Below are 26,290 nucleotides of genomic sequence, written 5' to 3'. Positions count from 1 at the left end.
TTTTTTACTATCAAAAAGTGAGAGCTGGGACTTCCTGGTGGCCCATTGTTAAGACTCTGTGCTTCCAATCCCAGAGGGCAGGGGTTTAAGCCCTGGTCGGGGAACTGATACCCCACATGCCATTTGGTGAGTTCAAAAATAAATAAAAGCCAATTCCAAGTTTAAAAAAATAAAAGTGAGAGCCATAACTTTGTGATTAGTGTCATTCCATTGAGCTCCAAACCCTCCCACATGCAAGGAGGACTGAAATAACAGCAGAGACATGGAGCAACTCATTGCCAGACTCCCCTTCTCCAGACTCTGCAAACAAAGCCTTCTTCTTTTAACATAATCCTTTAGGATCATTTAGATGGAGTAGAAAGACTGCCATTATGATTTTATAATTCTGTCTATATACTCGGAGTAATCCCATAGGGCCTGGAACACAAGCTAAACGGACATTGGTACAGATAACAATTTAGACATATAACCAAGACTGCCTTTCTAGGATAAATTCATTTATAATAAGCATTGGACATATTCTCTTGACACCAAATTTGATGCACTCAACTCCGCTAACTTGATACCATAAACTAGAGAAAAAGAAATTCCTAATCAGGGAACTATAATATGAATATGGTTCTATACAAGCAAGTGAATTAGGAAAGCAGAGGAGAGGAGGAAAGTTTAGGAATAAATAAGACTCAATCAGTAAAAATGCTGAAAACCCCATTGGCAAATCACATTGCCTGTACTTCATTATACACATATCTATGTATGCATGTTTAGACAATAGGCAAGAAGAGAAGACAATGTTAATATTATTGATAAAATAACTGAAATAGGATTAACACAAGGGAATAGCGACCTGATTAGAAGAAGTGCCAGCTAGAGGAAAGTTAATTCAATCCAATTTCCACATACTATTTGACTAATTTAAATATTAGCCAATTGACAGTTCATGAAAAATCAGCTACATTTGCAAAAGCCATACAAAAAAAAAACTCTCTATGCTATAATAAATATATATATATAATTTTAAATTTGATACTGAAAATCATTTTTTAAAAAATCATTTGTGGGAGATCCCATGCAAGCTAACACAAAACTCATAGTACTGGAAATTGAGTTCTCTGTTCAGTTCTAGAAAAACAAGCTGTGACTATGGCATTTTATCAGTCAGCATATAATTTACAAAACACAACTTGGGTAACATTCGATAACTCCTTTTATAAATACTGCTAAAAGTTGGCTGCCTGGTTACATTACATTTTATAATTTGAAATAGCAAAGATAGGCATGGAGGTTCATAAATCTTTGAAACTCAAAAATACTGGCAGAAAGGGAGGAAAAAAACACAAAGCATCAAGGACTGACTGCCATTAGAAATTTCCTAGAGAGAAAGGTCCCACGTTAAACATTAGACATTGCAAATACACTGCATCCATTTAGTTTTCACTCTCCCATAGGCCCTCACCATCTAGTTTTGGCCCCAGCTAACAGGTGGACTGAAATCAACCTTCTTTCAACAAACCAAACATCCAAACTATGTAATCATGCGATGACATCTGAGCTGGATCTGGCTGGCTGCTTTGGAGCCTTTCACAATTATAAATGGGAATTTTCATTGTTGACCAAGCTAGATACGCCTTTATTCTTCATGCTGTAATCAACCAAATGCAAACAAATCACCCTAACCTTAAAAATACTGCCTTATGTCCTCCATCCATCCATTTTCAAGTACAGTGAAATATGCTTTATTTTGTACATAAAGATAAGACTATTAGCATACTACCTTTGGGACACAGACCTTTCTAGTTGATCTCCAATATGGTGACAGATGTAAGCTGAATCTCACATATATTCTGATCTATGCTTTAACCAACGCCAGACTTAAGGTGACAGCTGGATACTAGGGGGACAATCTTGGGCCAAGGACCTAATGGAATTGAGAGGGGACCGTGGGGTCCGAGTCCAAGTCCCTGGCTTCATCAGCACGGTGTGCTCACCATGCTGCTCCACCAGGAATAGTCCACGAATTTATCGCTGCTCTGTGCTACTCTGGGTCTTTGAAACAAAGTTTCTACAAGTTAGGTGTTTAAGATTAAACCCGGGACTTCCCTGGTGACACAGTGGATAAGAACCCGCCTGTCAATGCAGTGGACACGGGCTTGACCCCCTGATCCAGGAAGATTCCACAAGCCTCAGAGCAACTAAGTCCACACATCACAACTACTGAGCCGGTGCTCTGGAGCCCGGGAGCTGCAACTACCGAGCTTGCATGCTGCAACTACTGAAGTCTGTGGGCCTAGAGCCTGTGCTCAACAACGAGAGAAGCCACTGCAATGATAAGCCTGTGCACCACCAAGGAGAAGGTAGCCTCCACTCCCCTAAACTAAAGAAAGCTTGCCCAGCAACGAAACCTAGCACAGCCGAAAATAAATTAATTTCAAAAAAAGAAGAGTAAACACACACACATGCAAATCTGTTCTAAATTAAAGAGAAATATAATTTAAACTGACACGTTTCTACATCCTAATCAAAAATGGAGACATCACCACAGGGTGACCTCATATGCTTAGTTTCTTATTACCGATTCTTCTGAGTTGCACTTTATTTTTTTTTTTTTCAGGAATTAGCCCTATTTTTTTTCCTTTATTTTTATTTTTTAATTTTTTTTTAGTTTTTTATTTTTTAAATTTTAAAATCTTTAATTCTTACATGCGTTGCACTTTAACACATCATTCTCTCAGGTTTTCTTTTCTGGATGTACCATGTGTGGAAGAAAACAGAAACATCTCTTTGGATGGTTGTTATATCTATCAGGATACTAGGCTAACTCTAGTTATAAATACAAAAACCACACTCCAAAAACAGGAATCTTCTCCAAACCCTCTACTCTCGTGGTGCGGGTTTAGATTTTCTTGCTTTTTAAAAATTCTGACTGAAAGTGCCAGCAAATCACAGCACCACCTGCTTACTGACCCTGAAGAACTCTCTGAAACTTGAGAGATCATGACAGAAAGTGACAATTCAAACTGCCTCCATGAGGGAGTGTGACAACCTGGGCTTCCCAGGAAGACTCTGACAGCCACCTGCCCCACCAAACCTTAGGTGAGAGGGCAACCTCAGTTAACCCTGTCATCTTGGTATACAACCGAAATGTGCCAGCCAAAGGAACGAATGGGTTTATATTTTAAAATAGATGAAAAAGAGATAAGATACCTTCTTTCAATAAATGCCTAGGAATCTTTACCAATTCTTTAAAATCTTTCTTTCAATCTGACTGAAATCCTTCAAACTTCACACCACAGCTTAATTTTGTTTCCCCTTTTTTTGGTACCCAGCTGTGATGGAAAAGATCTAGTCACCACATTCTTTATAAGCATTGAAGCTAATTATTAATCAGGTCTAAATAAATAGCTGTCTTTCTTCAGATTAACAACCGCTGGTATTACTTTTCCACCCTTTTATACTTTTTCAAAACTCTTTTCAGTCTCTTCTAATGACAATTCCTTTGTTGTTGTTTCTGATTAGTGCATACTCAGTGTCTTAATGGGGCTAGAATCCAGCCCACTGCCTGGCATTCAGTAGGCTCTTGATAAACATTCTCAATGTAAAAGCATACTTGAGCAGCATTCAATAAATGGTTGAGCACAATTTGTCTTCCTCAGCCATACTTGCTATCTGGTTACATTTTCTTATTATTCTTACCACATGGAAAAATCATGCTTCCATTATGAATTGTCCCTTTGACTCATGAGAAAATGCAATAAGCTCATTACAATTACCCTAAAATGTGAACCTAAGTATTGATTTTCTAGTAGGTGCATAATATCCATCAATGAAAAGTTTGGTATTCCTTGGCGGAACTTCAAATTATAATACATATCCCTAAAATTCAACATCTGTGTTTCTAAATCTCATGCATCATAAGAACAAGATGTTCTTCTCTGTTCCACAGGGGATGCTGTTGGTGTTGCCAAAAGGACTTTATCTTGGGGGCAAATAAAATGTCTTATTGAGAGTATTTCAATACTTCAATTAAGTGATTTTTTTAAATATTCACAGTTAGCTAGCAATTTTACTATTTTATTAGATACTTTTCATACTTTTTCCTAAAAGGCTGATAATCATTTTATAAATGTTTTCTTGTTAAATGTCTGTCTTTGCTTAGAACAGCTTATTACTATAAATAAAAAATATAAACATGCTCTAATTTGTATGTCTTCCAATTTCATAGACATTCTAAATCATACCTAAATGCCAAGCAGAGAATGCAAGATATATGGAGCAATCCCACAGCACATGTTTAATGGAAAAATTAAGACCCCAGCTTCTAACTTTTATTCAGAACTGATATGGGTTCAGTTCAGTTCAGTCGCTCAGTCGTGTCTGACTCTTTGTGACCCCATGATACAGAGAAGTCTTTCTGATATAAAAAGTTATCTCTGGTAATAGCTCTCTTCTTGGCACAGGCCGCCTATCTAAAATCTTTTAGGCAGTTAGTTCAGTTCAGTTCAGTTCAGTCGCTCAGTCGTGTCCGACTCTTTGCGACCCCATGAATCGCAGCACACCAGCCCTCCCTGTCCATCTCCAACTCCCGGAGTTCACTCAGACTCACACCCGTCGAGTCAGTGATGCCATCCAGCCATCTCATCCTTGGTCGTCCCCTTCTCCTCCTGCCCCCAATCCCTCCCAGCATCAGAGTCTTTTCCAATGAGTCAACTCTTCGCATGAGGTGGCCGAAGTACTGGAGTTTCAGCTTTAGCATCATTCCTTCCAAAGAAATCCCAGAGCTGATCTCCTTCAGAATGGGCTGGTTGGATCTCCTTGCAGTCCAAGGGACTCTCAAGAGTCTTCTCCAACACCACAGTTCAAAAGCATCAATTCTTCGGTGTTCAGCCTTCTTCACAGTCCAACTCTCACATCCATAAATGACCACTGGGAAAACCATAGCCTTGACTAGATGGACATTAGTCGGCAAAGTAATGTCTCTGCTTTTGAATATGATATGGGTTACTAACATATTTTTCATTAGATCAATATTTTCTAGGTTGACACAAACACTCTTCTGTTTCTTCCTCTTATTCCCCACGCCCCCTCCCCACACACACAGTTCAATACCAAGAAAAGAGATAAGACAGGAAAGTGTGAAAGAAAAATGAAATATGTCAGTTGTTCTTTAACAGAAAATTCTGTCTTCCTAGAGCCTTGGCAAGGTCATAGTCACCTTGGAATTGCCATCACCACTGATGTAAACTGGCTGTCCTTAAAAGAATCCTTCTTACTCTGCAGTTATGTTAGAGAGATGGGGGGAGATGTAAAATAGAAGACTGGAAAAGGGCTTCAATTATTGTTGGAAGAACTCACAAAAGTGAGTTTCATTTTCTTTGATGTTTTTATAAATTAGTAAACTTGACTAACATAATCTAGAAATCTTTCCCGAAGTTAAAGAAAGCAACATTTAAGAGTTTAACTATTTCATAGTCCCCTCTTTGAACCTAGAATTCCAAGGCTAAAGATTAGTGAGTTAAACCACAGAGTCCCAAGCTTTCCCACAGTAAGGTTAATAATTACACCTGATTTGATGTCTAGAAACCCATTCCCAACCCAAAGCCTTTAAGTAGCAAACCTCATAGTATGTTTTATGGAGATGATGCCTAATGATTAACCTGAAATGTGAAGTTTTAATAATGATATTCAAAATCTTAAAGACATTCACTGGTGTGACTGACCCAAAGTACAACACATGCTCCCACAGTTTCAGACCAGGTCAAGTTTTGAGGTTTCAAAACCTCACTTCCTTTGTTTCTTCCTCTCCAAGGTTCTTCTGCAGCACTCCTCCCAACAAAGAAGAAACAAAGTTTATCCAAATTCTCCACTGATGAAAATATAAAATGAGAGAAGGGTATTCAAGAGGATCCACTCCTTGAGAAGACATTCATTAGTGTCTTTAGATCTTAATCTGAAGATTTCTGCTTAAGATAGCAGTTCTCCCAACTGCAGAGAGCATACTTCATCATGGATGGGTCACTTTGAAGATGGTGAGACCTGACCAGCTCTCTCTGTTTAGCTGTTACTGCACCTATGACTGGCTCTCCACTAGCAGGTGAAGAAGAGCAGGCAAATGAAGAAGAAAACCAAACAGAGCCCTGATTTTTCTTCAAAAACTGTTTAGCCCTTAAAATGTAGGGTTATGAGCTAAAGAAATCCACAAGACCTACAGCAAAGATCAATGCTGGCAGAGTTAAAAGTAAGGCATGACAAGCAAGGACGGCTAAAGAGCAGTCAACTCCATGAGGACAGGGGCCACATTATTTGGTTCTCGGGTGACAAGCATATAGTCCCTGGGACATAGCAGAAGGTGAAGGTGAAGGTGAAGTCGCTCAGTTGTGTCCAACTCTTTGTGACCCCGTGGACGGTAACCTACTAGGCTTCTCCATCCATGGGATTCTCCAGGCAAGAATACTGGAGTGGATTGCCATTTCCTTCTCCAGGAGATCTTCCCAACCCAGGGATCAAACCCAGGTCTCCCGCATTGGAGGCAGACGCTTTAACCTTTCACCAGGGAGGACATAGCAGGCACACAATAAATCCTTGTTAAGTAAATAGCACTCATTCAATACAGTTTCAAAGTATACTCTTGATGCTGCTAAGTCGCTTCAGTCATGTCTGACTCTGTGCGACCCCGTAGCCGGCAGCCCACCAGGCTCCCCCGTCCCTGGGATTCTCCAGGCAAGAACACTGGAGTGGGTTCCCATTTCCTTCTCCAGTGCATGAAAGTGAAAAGTGAAAGTGAAGTCGCTCAGTCGTGTCCGACTCTTCATGACCCCACGGACTGCAGCCTACCAGACTCCTCCGTCCATGGGAGTTTCCAGGCAAGAGTACTGGAGTGGGGTGCCATCACCTTCTCCGCAAAGTATACTAGAGACTAAATGTACACCAGAGACATTAAAGGAGAAGGGGATGGCAACTCACTCCAGTATTTTTGCCTGGATTCCATGGATAGAGGAGCCTGGCAGGCTATAACCGTGACTGAGCAGATTCTAAGAGACAATAAATACACAAAGGTTTAATTACAACTAATTTTATCCCTGAAATGCTAGATAGTGGCCATGAAGACGTATAAGTGATTTGAGACATCCCACTCATACATGAAACACAGAATCACCAGGCACACAAGGAAAACAAATATCTCCCTTAACTATGATAAGGAATGTTCAAAGCTATAGAGAATTAAAATGACTACTAGCATATTAGAGAATCCTGGTGGCTAAGAGAGCAAAGAATCTGCCTACAATGTGGGAGACCTGAGTTTGATCCCTGTGTCAGGAAGATCTCTTGGAGAAGAAAATGGCAACCCACTCCAGTATTCTTGCCTGGAGAATTCCATGGACCTAGGAGCCTGGTGGGCTATAGTCCATGGGGTCGCAAACAGTCAGACACGACAGAGCGACTCACACACACACCAGCCTCTTAATGCTAAGTATTATACAGAATGAGCAGACCTCCCAGAGACTCCAATCTAACCAGCAGCTCTGATGCATGTGTTAAAGCCTCATCAGGTGAAGACTATCAGAAACAGGAACAAATCTGTAGTCAGACAAAATCAGATTTGTTGATTTGGTGCAGTGGGGGATGGCACTTGGAGAAGTCACAAAATGATGCTGAGAAAGAGGCGAAGGGAATCATCTTTCCCAAGGTTTGGTTCTCACTGGAGGATTTGAAGGTGAATCTAGAGGAAGCAGATTCACTTCTGGACTGAGGGCAGTTTGGAGGTGAAGTTACGAGTGGGGATTAACTAGGGGCTGTTATGAGGTGAGGGCGGTTTAGCAATTAAAGATGCCGGGTAGGGAATTCCCTGGCGATCCAGCCGTCAGGACTTGGTGCTTTCACCGCTGTGGCCCAGGGTTCAACTAAGATCTTGCAAACTGTGTGGCCTGGCCAAAAAATAAAGATGTCCAGTAGAAAACAGGAGCAGTACAGCAAGTCTAGAGTGTCATCTGCAAGAATGCAGTCATCACAGGAAAGGAGGCCCTTAGGGCATCTTACAGAGAGAGCATGACTGGGAGAAGCAGTGTTCTCTGTTAACTGTGGGCTTCCCTGGTAGCTCAGCTGGTAAATAATCTGCCTGCAAGATCCTCTGGTGAAGGGATAGGCTACCCATTCCAGTACTCTTGGGCTTCCTTAGTGGCTTAGACAGTAAAGAATCCACCTGCAATGCAGGAGACCTGGGTTTGATCTCCGGGTTGGGAAGATCCCCTGGAGGAGGGCATGGAAACCCACTCCAGTATTCTTGCCTGGAGAATCCCATAGACAGAGGAGTCTGGAGGGCGATAGTGCAGGTAGCTGACCTGCTGTCTGTCTGTCCTCCGAGCCTGACTCATGGCAAGGCTGCCTTTCTTGCTTTTCTATCCAGTTGATTTTCACTATTTTTATTAGAGACAGGCTTTGATCCCTATACAGACATAAATATTAAATTATCCTCCTTAATCAATGAGGAGAAAGGGACATTCTCAAAACTTTAAGCTAAGAAAAGTGGGCCAAAAATGAAAGATATTTGAAACCATTTCAAAACTGGCTTAAACTTAATCCATAAACTTATGGATAATGGGTTATGTAAACCCATCCACCCTTGTTCAGTCCTCTAAACATTCTTCCAGCCCAGCACATGTGCCCTCAATAATAATAATTGACTTACTTCCCTGTCTCATCCTCTAGACTCCAAACTCCTGAAAGTACTCATTTTACACCTGGTGAGTCATAGCTCCTAGCACACCCTAAGTGCTCTGCACGCTGTCTGCTTGTCTCCACTGTAGAGAATGTGCTTCAGGGCCTCTTACACAGTGAAACAGATTTTGGGCCCTAAATAACCACCAAAGAATGTTGTAATCTAAAGGACTCGCTACATGGAGGCGACATGGAGGAGCCGGCCGGCAGCAGCTACAACTCCAAGTCAGGAATGATGCTTTCCTTTGATGAGTTCACGGATGACTTTGTTGCCACCTGATAGCTGAAAGCACTGGAAATAAATAGCTCAACACAAACAGGGTTGGACCCCTGAATTGCTTAGTACGCAGTACTGGAAATGTTCACATATCTGTCCTTTCAGCAAAACTGTAAATTTCTTGGAGGTAAGAGGTTAGGTTTCAGCAATATGTGAACCGTGAACTTCCAGATGTTCAAGCTGGTTTTAGAAAAGGCAGAGGAACCAGAGATCAAATTGCCAACATCCGCTGGATCATCGAAAAAGCAAGAGAGTTCCAGAAAAACACCTATTTCTGCTTTATTGACTATGCCAAAGCCTTTGACTGTGTGGATCACAATAAACTGTGGAAAATTCTGAAAGAGATGGGAATACCAGACCACCTGACCTGCCTCTTGAGAAATCTGTATGCAGGCCAGGAAGCAACAGTTAGAACTGGACGTGGAACAACAGACTGGTTCCAAATAGGAAAAGGAGTACGTCAAGGCCTTTATATTGTCACCCTGCTTATTTAACTTATATGCAGAGTACATTGTGAGAAACGCTGGGCTGGAAGAAGCACAATCTGGAATCAAGATTGCCGGGAAAAATATCAATAACTTCAGATATGCAGATGACACCACCCTTATGGCAGAAAGTGAAGAACTAAAGAGCCTCTTGATGAAAGTGAAAGAGGAGAATGAAAAAGTTGGCTTAAAGCTCAACATTCAGGAAACTAAGATCATGGCAGCTGGTCCCATCACTTCATGGGAAATAGATGGGGAAACAGTGGAAACAGTGGCTGACTTTATTTTTCTGGGCTCCAAAATCACTATAGATGGCTATTGCAGCCATGAAATTAAAAGATGCTTACTCCTTGGAAGGAAAGTTATGACAAACCTAGATAGCATATTAAAAAGCAGAGACATTACTTTGCCAACAAAGGTCCCTCTAGTCAAGGCTATGGTTTTTCCAGTATTCATGTATGGATGTGAGAGTACTATAAAGAAACCTGAGCACTGAAGAATTGATACTTTTGAACTGTGGTGTTGAAGAAGACTCTTGAGAGTCCCTTGGACTGCAAGGAGATCCAACCAGTCCATCCTAAAGGAGATCAGTCCTGGGTGTTCAATGGAAGGACTGATGTTGAAGCTGAAACTCCAATACTTTGGCCACCTGAGGCAAAGAGCTGACTCATTTGAAAAGACCCTGATGCTGGGAAAGATTGGGGGCAGGAGGAGAAGGGGACGACAGGGGATGAGAGGGTTGGATGGCATCACCGACTCGATGGACATGGGTAGGGGTGAACTCCAGGAGTTGGTGATGGACAGGGAGGCCTTGCATGCTGCAGTTCATGGGGTCGAAAAGAGTCGGACACAACTGAGCGACTGAACTGAACTGAACTGAAGAGGTTATGTATGTCCTGTTAATCTTGCTTCCCTGCCCGTACGGAAGTGTGATCACGTGAAAGCTAAATGGATAAAGTAGAAAATCAAGAACCTCCTTCAGTTAAAGCAAAAGGCCAAAAGGACAGTGTGGGCTGGTAAGGAAGAGGAAAGGTGTCCACATGCAGACCAGAGGCTCCCAGTGCAGGAGGTTGCTTGCTTCCCTGACAGAGGCAAGGGGGAAGCTGGAACATGGAAGCACAGAACAAGATCTAAAACCGGAGAGAGAGCGGAGGTGAAAGGAGGCAAAGAGAGGACTGAGAGGACATAAATAAAGGGATGAACACCAAGGTCAGAAGATGAGAACAGTCTTCATTAAAACCACTGATACAGGGAAAGTGGGAAGAAAGATGAAAATACAGCTCAACACAATGACAGGGGAATAGAGGCAGGAGTCCAAGGAGAGCCTAGAAGATCTCTTGAGCTGGCTGTTAGTAAAAGCAAGAGCTATATGTAGAGAGGAAAGGAAAGGACTGCTGCTGGTGCTGCTAAGTTACTTCAGTCATGTCCAATGCTGTGTGACCCCGTAGACGGCAGCCCACCAGGCTCATCTGTCCCTGGGATTCTCCAGGCAAGAACACTGGAGTGGGTTGCCATGTCCTTGCATGCATTGGAGAAATGCATGAAAGTAAAAAGTGAAAGTGAAGCTGCTCAGTCGTGTCCTACTCTTCATGACCCCATGGACTGCAGCCTACTAGGCTCCTCCGTCCATAGGATTTTCCAGGCAAGAGTACTGGAGTGGGGTGCCATTGCCTTCTCCAAGGGAAAGGACATTGGCTCAGAACCCACAGCGCTGCCCAACTTTGGACCAGGTCCAAACCACCAGCCACCTTTTTGTTTTTCCTTTTTCCCATCTCCTTTTCTTCTCCATCCATCTTCCTGCTTTCTCTCCTTTCCTCCTGTTACAAAAAGTATTGGCCAAATAAGACCACATACTTCTTTCAGGTTAGTGGAATGGATGCATTAGAGTTCTGCCTTTTTCTGTCCTGATGACACAGGTACAGAGAAGGACTAGATGTCCTTTTAGTGTCTTTTCGACAATGAGCCTCATGGAACAGAAAAGCAATGGCAGAAACCACAATAGACCCTAGGACATCAAGGTGGCATGCCCCATTTCATGACTTGCAGTCAGCAAGTGGATACCATTGCGTCTAAATTATTAACCATCTAACAAAGAACCAAATCATATTATGGACTCTGGTGTTCTGGGAGGAGGGGAGGAATGCTACTGACTCCAAGCACCCATTGGCTGGGTGCTCCTTCCACATGTGAAAATCTAGCCACCACAGCTGGGACCCAAGGCCGCATACCCTACAAAACTGTGAAGGTCCTTCTACTATAACATGTTGTGGGTGTTCTTATAGTTGTTGTTTAATCACTAAGTTGAATCTGACTCTTTTGCAACCTCATAGACTGTAGCCCAGCAGGCTCCTCCGTCCATGGGATTCTCCAGGCAAGAGTACTGGAGTAGGTTGCCATTTCCTCCTCCAGGGGATCTTCCTGACCCAGGGATCGAAACCTGTGTCTCCTGTAACTCTATAAGTTTGATGGTAAATCACCTGTAGAAAAAAAGGGAGGTGTTTATGCCCAGTAAGAATTCCACAGACAAAAGTGAGGTTCTCAGTGCAGCCCACGAAAGCTTTTCTGACCTATGCTCCACCTAAAACAGCAGCAATAAGGCTATAAAACCAACAGTGACAGTGAGATCTCTATCGGGAAATGCGTTCAGCTTCCCCGTTTTGGATGCCAAGAACCCAAAACTCTCCCTTTCTGACAATGAAAGCAGGGGTTCCTTTGCTCAAAGCAGGCTTTGAGTGTGGTCGTGGTGTGGATATTGGGGAGGAGGGTCTCTGTGAAGACCAAGACTGGAAATGCATAGAACTTCTCTGGTGATCCAGTGCTTAAGACTCCAAGCTTCCACTGCAGGGGCATGGGTTTGACCCTTTGTGGGAAACTAAGATCTGGCTTGCCAAGCAAAGGTGAGGCAAAGAAAAAAAAAAAAAAAGAGTAGAAATGCACAGTGAGGGAAGTGAAAACACTGTTCAGACTGGGAGAAAAATTGTGCAAATCACTCAGTTGTGTCCAACTCTTTGCGACCCCATGGAATTCTCCATGCCAGAATGCTGGAATGGGTAGCCTTTCCCTTCTCTAGGGGATCTTCCCAACCCAGGGATAGAACCCAGGTCTCTCACATTGCAGGCAGATTCTTTACCAGCTGACCCACAAGGGAAGCAAAGATTGGGGTGGGGGGGAACAGGGAGGACAAAAGAGAGAGAGAGGGGACTTGGGTAGGTAAAGGAAAGTGCTGAAGGTCACAGTTTCTTACCTTTTCCTCCCATCTCCTTTGCATCCTCAAAATGTCTCTTTTTGGCTCCCCTTTGCAAGACTGTGTGGGGAAGGATGGAGACATGAAAGGCTCCAGCATATCCCACGAAGTTAGAGGAAATAAGAAGGGGTGGGTATCACCAGTAAGAAGTAAAGTGGGAGAGATGTGGTGTTCCAGAACAGGGAGAGATGCTAACATCTAGTTGGAGATGAGAGGTGGGTTTGTCACATGTAACATGTGTATTCATAAACCAAAACCTTGTCTGTGTACCCTGGGCACTGGCCCAAAGAGAAATCAATAGTTACTGCTCCAAAGTGGAAGAACAATTAGCAAATAATTAATTAGCTACAGAGTCCTTGTGAATGCTTCTTCTGTTAAGGTTAATATTTTTTTTAAGTATATTCCTAATTTTTTTTGCACACCTCTTGCATTTTCCAGGCATAACGTCTTCATCAAAGGCACTAGAATCCAGAATAAATACACACTCCTACATTTTTTAGGAATTCACACATTTTAAATCCTATTGCAGAAAGTCGGCTTTAGTCACCAACCTCAAGCAGGGTGACTTACTTCAACCAGTTGTGTGGCCTTCGAACAAAATTATATCCGGAATTAATTTCCTAATGTCTTTTTTTACTACTTGCTACAGATTCTAACCATCGGTCATTCTCTCCCTGTAACATAAGAACTGCCTGAAACTTTTCTATTTTTGCCTATTTTGAGCTATAAATCTTATCACGTTCATGTTCAACTTTTCACACATTGTGTCAGCTTCTCACACATTGGGTCAATTCATTTCACACATTGAAAATCAAAAGTACAAACAATATTAATTATTTAAACAATGTCTGGGGTTACCACCTCTTCTCGCAAATTATTTAAATAATGAACTTAACCTCATGTTATTAAAAATATTGCACAATTAAAATATTTTCCTATGTGTTTTTTTCTGGAGAGGCCTATATGATCCTGTTGGGCATAAACACAGTATAAGAGGAAATGGAGAGAGCTGAGGACATTCCCTGGGGATATTTCGCTGAGGATATTTCACAGCACTATGAAAAAGGAAGACCTCCTTTCACCATTAGCCATTTCTTCACTGGCAGAACACACCCACCAGGAGCAATCAACAACGTGGGGGTCAAAATGGGAGAGCGAAGTCCGGTCTGGTGAACAGAATCCCAGTCTGGGTTTAACTATCTTTTTTCCCTCTCACTGGGACAGTTAAGGCTGTTGCCTTAACTTTGTTTTTAATCTATTTTTCCATCCGTGAGCTAAGAATCCGTCCAGTAGAATACCCACCAGGGATGATTCCACTAGGGGTCCCAGGTGCTACTTGGAAAGTAGTGTTGCTGCTGCTGCTGCTAAGTCGCTTCAGTCGTGTCCGACTCTGTGCGACCACATAGACGGCAGCCCACCAGGCTCCCCCGTCCCTGGGATTCTCCAGGCAAGAACACTGGAGTGGGCTGCCATTGCCTTCTCCAATGAATGAAAGTGAAAAGTGAAAGTGAAGTCGCTCAGTTGTGTCCGACTCTTTGCAACCCATGGACTGCAGCCTACCAGGCTCCTCTGTCCATGGGATTTTCCAGGCAAGAGTACTGCAGTGGGTTGCCATTGCCTTCTCTGGGAACGTAGTGTTAGGAACACCTATTTCTCAAGGCTCATTGCCAGTCTTCATGCCAGTTTTTGGTGACCACTGCTCAGGTGAACTTGAATGCCAGTTAAAATGGAGGTGTTTTCCTGATATTACAGCAAGTCTTAACACGCTCCCCTGAAAGCTTCCGGGTCAATCAGGGTGATCCTGATCATTTCAGACACTGAGCTGTCAGGAGTCGTTTGGGGGGGGGGGGGGGGCGGGGCGGCGCAGGGTGTAGTTTTGGCAAAGGCTGGTATCACAGTTACTAACAGTCTCTTCCCACTTGACAGGGAAAACACCTACAGATTCCAACCAGATAATACACAGCTAGAAAATGGGAGAATAAAAGCATGTTGTATCTTGTCCTATATGTCTGAGGACAACTATTCGGCCTGTTTGTTTTCACTAATGGTCCAAAGGAAGAGTTATCTTTGCCTTAAAGCATGTAATGTCCTATTCATACACATTAGACAATTCATCTCTTACGATCAGAATGCCATCCAAATCTCTAAAAGACAACAGCGTGAGAAACACAAAGCGGTGCTGTTACTATTATTTGCATTACCTCTGTACTCACAGCTTCCATTGGTCTTTTCTTGATGTCTCCTATGTCCAAGTAACTAGGGGGAATAAAAAGAATAAGGATTCTTTTTATTACTTTTGAATCAGCTGTGTAAATTTCTTTTTAAAAATTATTAAAAAGTAAAGCAAGCCATAAGAAATGCTTAAGCCAAAAGCAAAAGTCAATAGCTACTAATTTAAAGCCATGAGAGTCACAGGAATGGCTTTCAGAGCTGACACATGTCTACTCTAACCCTGAATGAAATTGAAGCCTTAGAGATACATAGTTCTGTTGTGGAACATTTTTCCCCACCATGGCTAGCTACTTACTGCATATACATTATTTCTCATTTTTATATCAATTTCAATACAAAGAGCAGTTTGTGTATAAAGCTCCTTAATGGTTCTATGAATCACAGACTTTAGGCCAAAGACAGTCATACAGATGCCATACATTCGAGAAACAACTGGGAAAGGCTGAGAAAGCTTTTTCCCTAGGAGAGCACTTTAATGATCCAGAAATGCTCAGCCATGTGGGATGGTTTAGGCTCTGGTTCAGCTAAGAGACAGATGGGTGAACTAGTTAACCTCTGGAGACCCCTATTATTCCATTACTATTTGCTATATACATTAACTACTGACCATTCTTTAGCTATAGCATAAGCACAACCTAAAAGCTTTATACCTTTGTCAACTTCCAAGCTATATATCCATCACTGTGATCTGGTCCCATTGTGCTTCATACACAGAAGGTGCTAAATAAATGTTTTAATATTAAAAATAAATGTAAATCTAGCATTTAATTTACAACCATAGAAAGATACACTCTCTACCTCAACTACCATAATTGCTGAGACGCCCCCAAAAAAGCTTATATCAGAATTAATTTTGGCTACGTTTTATTTTGTTGTTTTTTGGATAGAACGCTTCAGTCAATCATGCCTCTAGAAATTATCATCTATTTCCCTTACATAAACAGTTATTACTTGCATAAGACAGTGCAAATTCTCCCTCTGTTTAGCATACAGTGGGTCTTTTGGAAATCTTCAGGGACTGGTTTCTGACAAAATAACAACACATTCTAACTGTCATGTGCAGGAAAGTCAACTCAGATCCACCGGATTAATGCAATAGGATCAACTTCCCAAAATGCATAAGGAAAACTTTGCGGAAAATAACAATCTCTAGATGTCTCTTCTATAAAATAAACAGTTTGATAGCTACCTGAAGTTTAATCATGGTTTCAAAAATTTTAGAAGAAATATGAGTAAAAGATATTCAAGAAGAAAGTTGATCACTTTCATTTGAAAAATATTTTCCACCATGGCTATCTTACCCAGCATCATGGGGTCTACCTGACATGAATTACCCTCAATATGTTTGGATTTTCCGTTGTTCTGCCAGTTTCCTAATTTGTTATATCAACTGAAAACTGCTAGTTGTATATTCAGCAAATATATTCAGCATTTAAATCTTCTTGGCTTCTATCACTATAATCATAGATACTACCACTTTAACACAAATAAATTATTCATCTGTCAGCATGGAAAATACACCATGGACACTGTTACAACAAACTCTGGGTTTCTGTGTGTGAGTGAAAAGCAAAAATAGCCGTGTAAATCTCTTATTATATATGTATGTGTGTGTGTGTGTGTGAAGAATGATTGGAAGTGCACTTTCTATTTGGTTTGGAACTGTACATGTTTTTATCTTTTGAGCTGGTAATGCTAAATAAACAAAGGAGAATATGAATTATTATTAAAGTGAGCCTTGAACTTTGAGCTGTTAATAGATTCTGAAGCAGGTTTCCATCCCCATGAAATTGCTTTATATGAAAGTTATTTAACTTTAAAAATTAATGAAGTATATGATGAAAGAGCCTGGACGCCGAGATGCTTTGCCTTCGTAGAACACTTTGGTGTTTACAAAACACCTTCACATCCACAGCATTTACTTTCTACAATAACCCTCTGAGGTAGGAATGGTTATGTTCCTTTTCTGTATCAGGAAACTGATAATTCACAAGGATTATCAACTGAACTACACAACGATACAGAGCTAATAAACGGCTCAGTCTCAAGTCTCCTGATTCTCAGTTTTAAGTTCTAAGTTTCTTTGAAACATAGTTTCATTTAGCGCTTTTCTAAGAAAGTTAGACAAAGCATACTAAAGGAGGTTTCAGAGAAGGGAACTTAAGGCCAAATACATCCCTCACCTCCCATAAAAAGAATAGCTGGCATAACAAAAAGCAGAACACTTAGAACTCAACCTAAACAAACACATGGGCACTATATTACACAAATTTAGTGATATTTAGGGAAATAGTTCTATACACTTAAAACCAGAATTCACAAGCACAGATTTTATGGTAAAGATTTTTTGACCATCCTGAGGCCCAAGGTGACTTTTAATTAAAATACATTAAAAACTATTGTGGGGGTGGTTAACTACAGAGTTATCATACAATCCAGCAATTCCACTCCTAGGTATATACCCAAGAGAAATGAAAACTTATGCATAATTGTTCATAGTAGCGTTATTCATAATAGCCAAAAGTGAAACAACCAAATATCCATCAGTCGATTAAAGGATAACCAAATGTGCTATAGCTATATTACACAATATTATTCAGTCATGAAAAGAAGGAAGTACTGATACATACTACAATGTGATGGGCCTTTAAAACATGATACTAAGTGAAGGAAGACAGAAACACACAAAGTCACATATGACTACTTTTACAGGCAGACCTTGTGTCATTGCCCTTAACCGATATTGTGGTTTTCTGCAAATTGAATCAGGTTTGTGGCCACCCTGAATAAAGCAAGCCTATCAGTGCCATTTTTCCAACAGCATTTGCTCAATTCAGGTCTCTGTCTCATATTCTGGTAATTTTCACAATATTACACACTTCTTATATTAGTGTATTGTTATGGTGATCTGTGGTTAGCAATCTTTGATGTTACTACTATGACCTGCTAAAAGTTCAGATAACGGTTAGCATTTTTTAGCAATAAAATATTTTTTAAATGAGGCATGTACTTTTTTTAGACATATGCACACATAACAGACTGCAGTATAGTTTAAACGCAACTTTTGTATATACTGGTAAACCAAAAAACTCCTGTGACTGGCTGTAGTGCACTACTGCAGTGGTCTGAAATAGAACATGCAATATCTCCAAGGTCTGTCTGTATATAAAATGCCCAGGATGGACAAATCCATAGAGACAGAGAAACTAATCACTACGGATCAGTGGTTACCAGAAGAAGGGGAGACGGGGAAATTGGGAAGGTACAGGATTTCTTTGGGGAGTGATGGAAATGTTCTAACATTAGTTCGTGGGGATGGTTGCAAAACTCTTTGAATATACTAAAACCACTGTGGTTTATGTTATGTGAAATCTACCTCAGTAAAACTGCAAACAAAAACAAACACAAAAAAAACACACCATGGAATATTAGATTCTAACTGTCCCACAGTACCCACCCCCACGAGGAATAATTTTTCTCAACTCCCATATAATTTTACTTTTCCAACTGCACTCACCCCTTTGTACTTTGCATTAAAATTGCTGGTGTGCACAGAGTCTGTCTCCTGTTAGACTGTGACCTCCAAAAGAGCAAGTTGTGTCTTAATCTCTGTTCCCTTCACAGACCAAAGGCACAGTTTGCCAATACACTGAACACCCACAGTAAGTGAGCTCCCAGCCAGGAACTGGGGACAAGCATCACTAACGACTCCTGTCCTTCAAGATTTAACCACCAAGCATCTGGTGACAGGCTTACAGACAAATATAGTAAGCCAGTAAATTTTTCCAAGCATCAAGGCAATCGCCTTAATATACAGGTGGTGGGAGGAGGGGCCGCACAAAGTGGGGCGTGGTCAGTTCTACTCGGAATGGAAGTCTAAAGAATTTCAACAGTGAGGAGAATGTGCAGAGAGCACTTTCTCCACTGGTGACATTTCAGTATCCAGTTTTTCCGAGTCATTTTTAAGAACATTATTTCAACAAAATTGATAGATTTCCACACTGTAAATCAACTATACTCCAATCAAAATTAAAAATAAAATGATAGGTCCCAAGAAAAAAGTGGAAAAAGAACATAAAATGAGAAATATCTAACATGACGTATGTGCTACTCTTTCCAAATAGCTAGTCATTGAATACTTTTTTTAAAGATTCTCATCCATCATCACACCTTTAAAGTCTGTTCCTACTGCTCCCTAAGTGAGCTTTCTTCTCCAACCACGCTTTCAACCTATAATGCAACTGCAGCGGGAGCTTTGAGGGCCACCAACTCGCACAGCCACAGCCCCTGAGCCCACCGAGATGGGGGTTACTCCTCTCCACCTTAGCAACCCCTGAAACGATGGGCGGCGGGGACAGACGGACTCACTTGAGTTTCTTGAAGGCTTCCTGGCCCCCGGCCACGTAGTTGCCCCCGCTCTGGATCTGGTCTAGCTTCCAGATGCGGTGCCCGGTCCGCGGGGTGTAGATGTTCCGAACCGCTCCGAAGGGCGCCTGGACGCCGCCCGTCACCTCCTTGAGGAAGACGTCGAAGCTGGACACCCTCTTCTCGTGGAAGACGACGCGGCGGCCCGTGAAGAAGGGGTCCCCGTTGCGGTACACCAGCACGCTCTTCACGACCGGCTGCGACAGGTGCCCGGACCTGGCACTGGTGCGGCTCATCTTCCCCTCGGGACTCCCGCGCGGCTCGCTTCTCCGAGGGGAGGCACCGCGGTTGCCCCAGCGGCCTCACCGCACACGCGCGGCGCGGGGTCGCGTCCTGAAACGAACGCGAAACAGACAAGCCCGCGGGTCACCGCGAAGCAACCGCGCGCGCCCGGCGTCCACCGGGCGGAGACCCTGCCGCTGCAGGACTCACCGGGCACGTTCAAGTGGTTCACCCGAGTCTGCACCACCAATCAGCGCTCGCCGTGCGCGCGCACACCTGTTTCTCTCGCTACCGGCGGAATCAAGGTGTAACCACCTCTGCACCGGAGCTGCGCCGGGGGCGGGAAACAGGCAGACTGCGTGCGCCCGGGTGGGCGAGAGGTGGGAGCACAGAGCACGTGCACGAACTACATAATTATAAATATGCCGAAACTTCTTTCCTGGCTCCCACTTCTCAATCTCCTGTTTGTTCCCGAAATCAAGTAATTAGGGTTTGCGCTGAAACTGCCCAGCTTTTTCCTCGCTGGGAAACAAATGCCTAAAGTGCACTGAGATAGAGGAGAGTCGAGCGTCCGAGACCCCTCGCCCCCGCCCCTCCCGCAGCCAAGACCTGCGCCGCCCCCAGCGAAGCTCCCGTGGGCATCCTTTGAACACAGCGAACAGGAGCGCGCAATCAAGTCCCAAGGTGGCAGGGGTTGGGGGAGAGGAGGGTCCCCGGGAGGCGCCCGCGGCCCGGGTACCTACCGACACAGGAGGGCGGGGTGGGGGTGGGGCGGGGGCACGGCGCTGCGGCTCGGCTGGCACCGCGGTGAACTCGCCGGGGGCCGCGCGTCGCTGCTGCTGTTCCTCCCGCAGCCGTTGTCTCTGCGGGCCTCCCTCATCCCAGGGGGAACGGCGTTGTTATTTCCCGCCGTTTCCATAGTAACTGCAGCCCTGCGCAGGGAGCGAAGTCGGCAAAGTAGGCCTGGCGCGCTCGCGGATCCCTTAGGCTTTGCCCTCGGCGTCCGGGAGCGACTCGAAAAACTGAGTGTTTTAGGGGGAAGAAGACGAAGCCCGGGTCGCAGTATCAAGCTGTCACTCTATAAACCGACGCCTGCTGGGTGCCTGGCGCTGTGCTAGGAGTTGGGGGATACAGCGGTGTAGAGAAAAACCCAGCATTTTTGAGTCCCTACCATGTGCGTGTGTAATTCTATAGCAAGAAAAGGAGCCTACATCCATGCTGTTTGTGTCGGTTGGATCCGTGTATGAATAAGAGTCGCACATGACTGAGCGACTGAACTGAACTTGTGGGTTAAGAAGCGCCTGGGACAGGGAGGCTGGGGTGTGGGGTGAGAACTTTAGTAAAGGGCTGCTTTGTCCAAGCTGCTCTGGGACATATATATTGTGGAACAAGAAAATGTTCTTTATAAAGGTGAAATCTTCCAGCTCGTCTCTGCCAATGTTCCGCTGTTCCTCCTAAGACATTAGTACTATGTGTTACGTGCAAATATCATTACAGGCCGTACCTAATTCTGCATCTATGAATAAAAGGTATGGTCATAATGACTACCATTAATTGAACACGTATCATGTGCATTGTGTGAGACGTTTTAGATAGATCATCTCATTTAATGTTCAGAGCCTTCAGAGATAAACATTCTTTCCTCTGATGAGGAAACAGAAGTAGAGAAGCCTCAGGTCACATGGGAAAATTCAAACCCAATTTTCTGTGATGCCAGGACCACTTTAACCGCCATGACATAACCATCTGAGAGCTGAATGTACGCGACACTGCAATCTGGGGCAGAAATGTTATTAAGGAAAGTTACTTAATACATCAATGCCTTGAAAGTGAACAGTTTTCAAAAGACCAAAGAGAAGAGAAGAATACAGAGGGAAAATAGAGGAAGGAAATTTTGTGAGCTGGTTGTGAAGAATACAGGTGGGACTTCCCTGGTGGTTCAGTGGTTAAGAATCCGCCTGCCAATGTAGGGGGCACAGGTTCGATCCCTCCTCTGGGAAGATTCGGCCTGTGCACGGCAATTACTGAGCCCATGCTCTAGAAATGGACAGCCACAACTAAAGAAAGCCCACAGGCAACAGCAAAGACCTAATGCAGCCAAATAATTTTTTTTTAAGGATTATTAAGAATACACAGGTTGAGAGGAAAATATCAGTGAAGATGTGCTGTCAAGCGGTAAATAGGACAGAAAATCACTTTTGAGGGGAGAATGGCAATAAGTCTAGCAACCCCCAGACCACTTAAACCTCCCTGCTCCCATACCCATACCAGCCCAGAGCAAAATAAAAACACGTGGCCTCTCGTTCAAAAATTCAAAACTTCAAGCAGCAGAACAATAAACTAAGCACGAGGATCTTCCAAGCGTGAACCCTTGTCACCAGCCCAGGAGGCAGCCCCACGTCTGTATTCTAATACCTCCCCCAACAGTACCTCTAGCCCAGGTTTGTCTCCTGAGCCTGGACTCATTTATCCAGTTGCCTCTTAGTGATATGGTGATAAATGTTTAACTACTGGTTTGCAGAGTGGGGAAGGCCTTGATTCACAACATTTGCCAACTTTTGTAGTTTCAGAAGCACAAACCGGGCCAATTTCCAGCTCCAATCTGACATCCCTGGAGGCATGAGTATGTAGTCATAGGTATGGTATTTCCTCCATACAGATGCATCAGACATCTAAGGAAAGGAAAGGAAAGTGAAATTGCTCAGTTGTGTCCGATTCTTTGCGACCCCATGGACTATAGCCTATCAGGCTCCTCTGTCCATGGAATTTTCCAGGCAAGAGTACTGGAGTGGATTGCCATTTCCTTCTCCAGGGGATCTTCCTGAGCCAGGGAATGAACCCAGGTCTCCTGCATTGCAGGCAGACACTTTACCATCTGAGCCACCTGGGAAGCCCAATAGACATCTAACCTCAGAGATAATAGTAAAATGGAGGTGGTGATGAGTTTTGAGTCATTATTATCTTTGTTTTTTTAATTTACTTCATTGTACATTTATGCAATTTAATTTTTAATAATGACCGTGTTTAAAATTCCTGGAAATTTAACCACTGAGTCTTGCAAGTCAGTAGAAGGTGGTTCTCAGCCCATCCTTTCTCCTGGACAACATCCTTAGACCATCAAAAAGGCAGTCTGGACTCAGAATGCTCACAGGAGCTCACATTTTCCTCAAAATCTCTTTTCCTAAGATCCATACCTACCTCCATGAATGGACCCCCACCTAACCCATTTGCTCAAAGCTGGAACACTCACATTAATAAATAGGCTAATTCTTATTTAGAAGGAAGGAAGAGAGGGAAGAAAGGGGGAGGGGTGGGGGAGGGAAGTAAGAGAAGGAAAAGGAACTGGGAGGGGGGCGGAAGAGGAAGATTTGGAGTGTTTGGGCATGCATGCTAAGTCGCTTCAGTCCTATCTGACTCTGCATCCTCAGGGACTGTAGCCCGCCAGGCTCCTCTGTCCACAGGATTCTCCAGGCAAGAATACTGGAATAGGTTGGCATGCCCTCCTCTAGGGGATCTTCCTGACCTGGGAATCGAACCCGTGTCTCTTATGTCTCCTGCATTGGCAGATGGGCTCTTTACCACCTGGGAAGGAGTGTTTGTGGGCATTCAGCAAAGAAGAGATGAATGGGAGCAATAGCCATTGGATGGTGCCGCCCAGGGAAGATGAGTCTTGAGGTGGGCCATGAAGAATTGGCTGGATGTGATACAGTGAAGAGCTGGAAAGGAAGTTAAAGGGATCTTCATGAGGAAAAGAAGATAAGCAAAGACAAGGTGGAGAAATAAGCCAGGAGAGAATCCAAAGGGCAGACAGTCTTCTCTGACCCAGGCCTGGCCTGGGAGAAGGTGGGTGGGGAGGCCTGTGTCTGTTGGGGGAGCCTGGGGTGAAGGTCAGTGATGCTGGATGGCAGAGTCTCAGAAGCCAGGAGGAATCAGAGGCTGCCGGAGGAGGTCCAGCCTGTGGTGGCCAGTGTCTACTCTGAGGAATCTCAGAGCCTCCTGCTCAGAGCCATCTCGAGGAATCCAGGTTCTATACTCCTGCTCTGTCGGAAACAGCCCACAGTGATTGGAGAAACCCCCGCTGTTCAACGTTTTGCACTGAACTTTGTGGCATCTGCAATTCCCTGAGAATAAGGAGGATGTGGACTTCCACTGCCTTCTCACCACGATCCTGCGCCTGGGCTGGGACATCCCTGAAGCTCCCCTCCCTGTGGGATGAGGTTAGAAACTCTGAAAACCATATGCCCAGAGGCCCCATTAGAGTGTGCAGGTGAGCTGGGAGTATGGCTGCACCCCAGGAGGGACCTACGGAGGCTCCCTGCAGCTGAGGGCCCTGTGTGTCAGGGTCCCTCATAGCGTGACAAGAAGAACCCCAGCGTGCTACCTGGGTGAGGGGAACAGGTCACCTGGGAGTGGGTTCAGGGTACAATCCCACTTTGTGCATCTCTAGGGACAAGAGGTGCTCTCTAAGAGGATAACATACAATAAATAAAGGTATGTGAGGTGAAGTGGCTTAGTCGTGTCCAACTCTTTGCAACCCCATGGACTGTACCCTACCACGCTTCTCCATCTATGGGATTTTCCAGGCAAGAACTGGAGTGGGTTGCCATAAATAAAGGTATAAGTACTGCCATTTTCTCTGCACAGACTGCTTAGGTACCAGGTTTTTAAGTATGGGTGTGTCTTTCTTTTTTAATAGAGGAAAGGATGTTGCTCAGTTCTTTTTTCTTTTTATTTTTTTTATTTATGGCCGTGCTGGGCCTTCATTGCTGCGTGAACTTTTCTCCCATTTCCGTGAGCGGGGGCTGCATTTTGTTGCAGTGTGCACGCTTCTCATTGCGCTGGCTTCCCTGGTCGTGGAGCATAGGCTCTAGGGCGCAGTGCAGTACTTGCCACATGTGGGCTCAGTAGTTTTGGTTCCCGGGCTCTTGGCACAGGCTCAACAGCTGTGGCACACGGGCTTAGTTGTGCCACAGGGAGGGAGGAGAAGGGGATGACAGAGGATGAGACGGTCGGATGGCATCACCGACTCGATGGACATGAGTTTGAGCAAGCTCTGGGAGTTGGTAATGGACAGGGATGCCTGGCATGCTACAGTCCATGGGGTCACAAGAGTCGGACACGACTGAGTGACTGAACTGAACTCAGTGGGCTTAGTTGCTCTGGGGTATCTTCCCAGATCAGGGATCAAACCTGTGTTTCCTGCATTGGCAGGCGGATATTTACCACTGAGCCATGTTCCCCTCGTTAGAGAGGCCTTCCCTGATAGCCTTATGTGGAGTATCCTTTAGTCATTGTAGGTCACAGCACACCTTCGGCCTCCCATCTGTAGCACTTGCCACTGCAGAATGTTCAGGAGAGTGGCCCATTGTCAGATCTCTGGCTGCTCTATATGAAGTACTTAGAACAGTGCCTGGCATAGAGTTGAGTAGATGCATAGTGTGTGTGTGTGTGTGTGTGTGTGTGTGTGTGTGTGTGTAAAGAGAGAAAAGGCAGTAGGAGAGAGAAAGGAAGGGAGCAAGAGAGGGGAGGAGGCGGCAGAGAAAGGAAGGTGTCCTAGCTCAGGTCTCCACTGCGTCCCCTACAGGGATTCACATATATCTGAGTGCGTCTGGTTGGACCCACCAGGAATGTATCCTTAGGAAACACTAAGGCATCACTTGAAAATAAATTCATCCTAAAGTAAAAGACTGTAAGAGAAGTCAACCCGGTAACAAAGGCTAGCTGGTGGGAGAGGGGCAATCTGAAGTTTAGCATCTCATCTGCCAGGTTCCAGTCCCCATGTAATCATTACAGGAAATTGGACGTGGCTATTAGCAAAACTTGCCATCAGTATTTCACTGTAAATTCTATACAGCATTGAGCACAAACAGCTCTTCTTTTATGCTATCTGCGAAATGTAATGTGGAAGGGAGATGGAGAAGAAGGCATGCTCGTGCAGGGAGCAAAGTCACCTTGGCAGTGCCTCCCTTGACCCTGTGGGCTGTAACATAGCATCCATGGCTCTGGGACCTGGCAAGAGACAGCATCAATCACCCCGTTGAGGTGATGGTACCCAGGTGGCGGTACCTGGCTTCACAAGCAGTAGAGGCCGCAGCAGGAAAGAATACCAAAAGGAAGGAGCTCCTTCAGGGAACGAAGGCCATGCAGAGACTGGACAGGCTTAGGACTCACTCCCTAGGAACTCCTAAAAGTAACTGGGGGAAGTTTCGGGGGGACAGTTATGGGGCTGCACATGTATGTTTCGTAGGAAGCAAGAGCCTGCCAGACTGTGCTTTAATCATTTTGACCAGTTTCACCCCTTGACCTGATACAACCTGAGAAAATATAGGGGTTTGAGATGCTGAAAGTAAGGAGGAGAGGTACATGAAAAACAATTAATAGAACCTAGTTATGCTGAAAAAGGCAAGAGAGTAACTGTTTCAAATTTCAGTGTGGGTTGTTTTTTTTTTTTAAAGATAAATGAAAGTCACTCAGTCATGTCCGACTCTTTGCAACCCCATGGACTATACATTCTGTGGAATTCTCCAGGCCAGAATACTGGACTGGGTAGCCTTTCCCTTCTCCAGGGGAACTTCCTAAGCCAAGGATCAAGGATAAACAACTCTCTATTAGAGAGTTTCATGTGGAGATTCTGAGATGCAGATCACATCTGCCACTTCTGGAGATCTCATTCTAAGGGGTATGATTAATGAG

At 44.0% G+C, this 26,290-nt stretch overlaps 1 protein-coding gene across 3 annotated transcripts in view; it reads right to left on the bottom strand.

Annotated features, from left to right (window-relative positions):
- Positions 1-22,037, bottom strand: part of DCDC2 (doublecortin domain containing 2) — a 141,615-nt gene extending 119,578 nt beyond the window's left edge. Inside the window, exons 1-3 of one of the 3 annotated variants that reach the window (XM_069563829.1) lie at positions 20,341-22,037; positions 19,319-19,708; positions 14,920-14,974 (exon numbers count right to left, since the gene is read on the bottom strand). In XM_069563829.1, coding sequence (XP_069419930.1) covers positions 14,920-14,974; positions 19,319-19,611 — 348 coding nt within the window. In that variant the 5' untranslated portion in view covers positions 19,612-19,708; positions 20,341-22,037. Of the gene's footprint in view, positions 1-14,919; positions 14,975-19,318; positions 19,709-19,807; positions 20,214-20,340 lie in introns of those variants that run through there. The other 2 variants (XM_069563827.1, XM_069563830.1) reach the window with 2 other exon arrangements.
- Positions 22,038-26,290: the final 4,253 nt, after the last annotated feature.

This window comes from Ovis canadensis, chromosome 20 (genome assembly GCF_042477335.2).
Source record: "Ovis canadensis isolate MfBH-ARS-UI-01 breed Bighorn chromosome 20, ARS-UI_OviCan_v2, whole genome shotgun sequence".
NCBI lineage: Eukaryota > Metazoa > Chordata > Mammalia > Artiodactyla > Bovidae > Ovis > Ovis canadensis.
The sequence above is the reverse complement of the archived record's forward strand: the minus strand, read 5'-3'. Positions and strand labels throughout refer to the sequence as shown.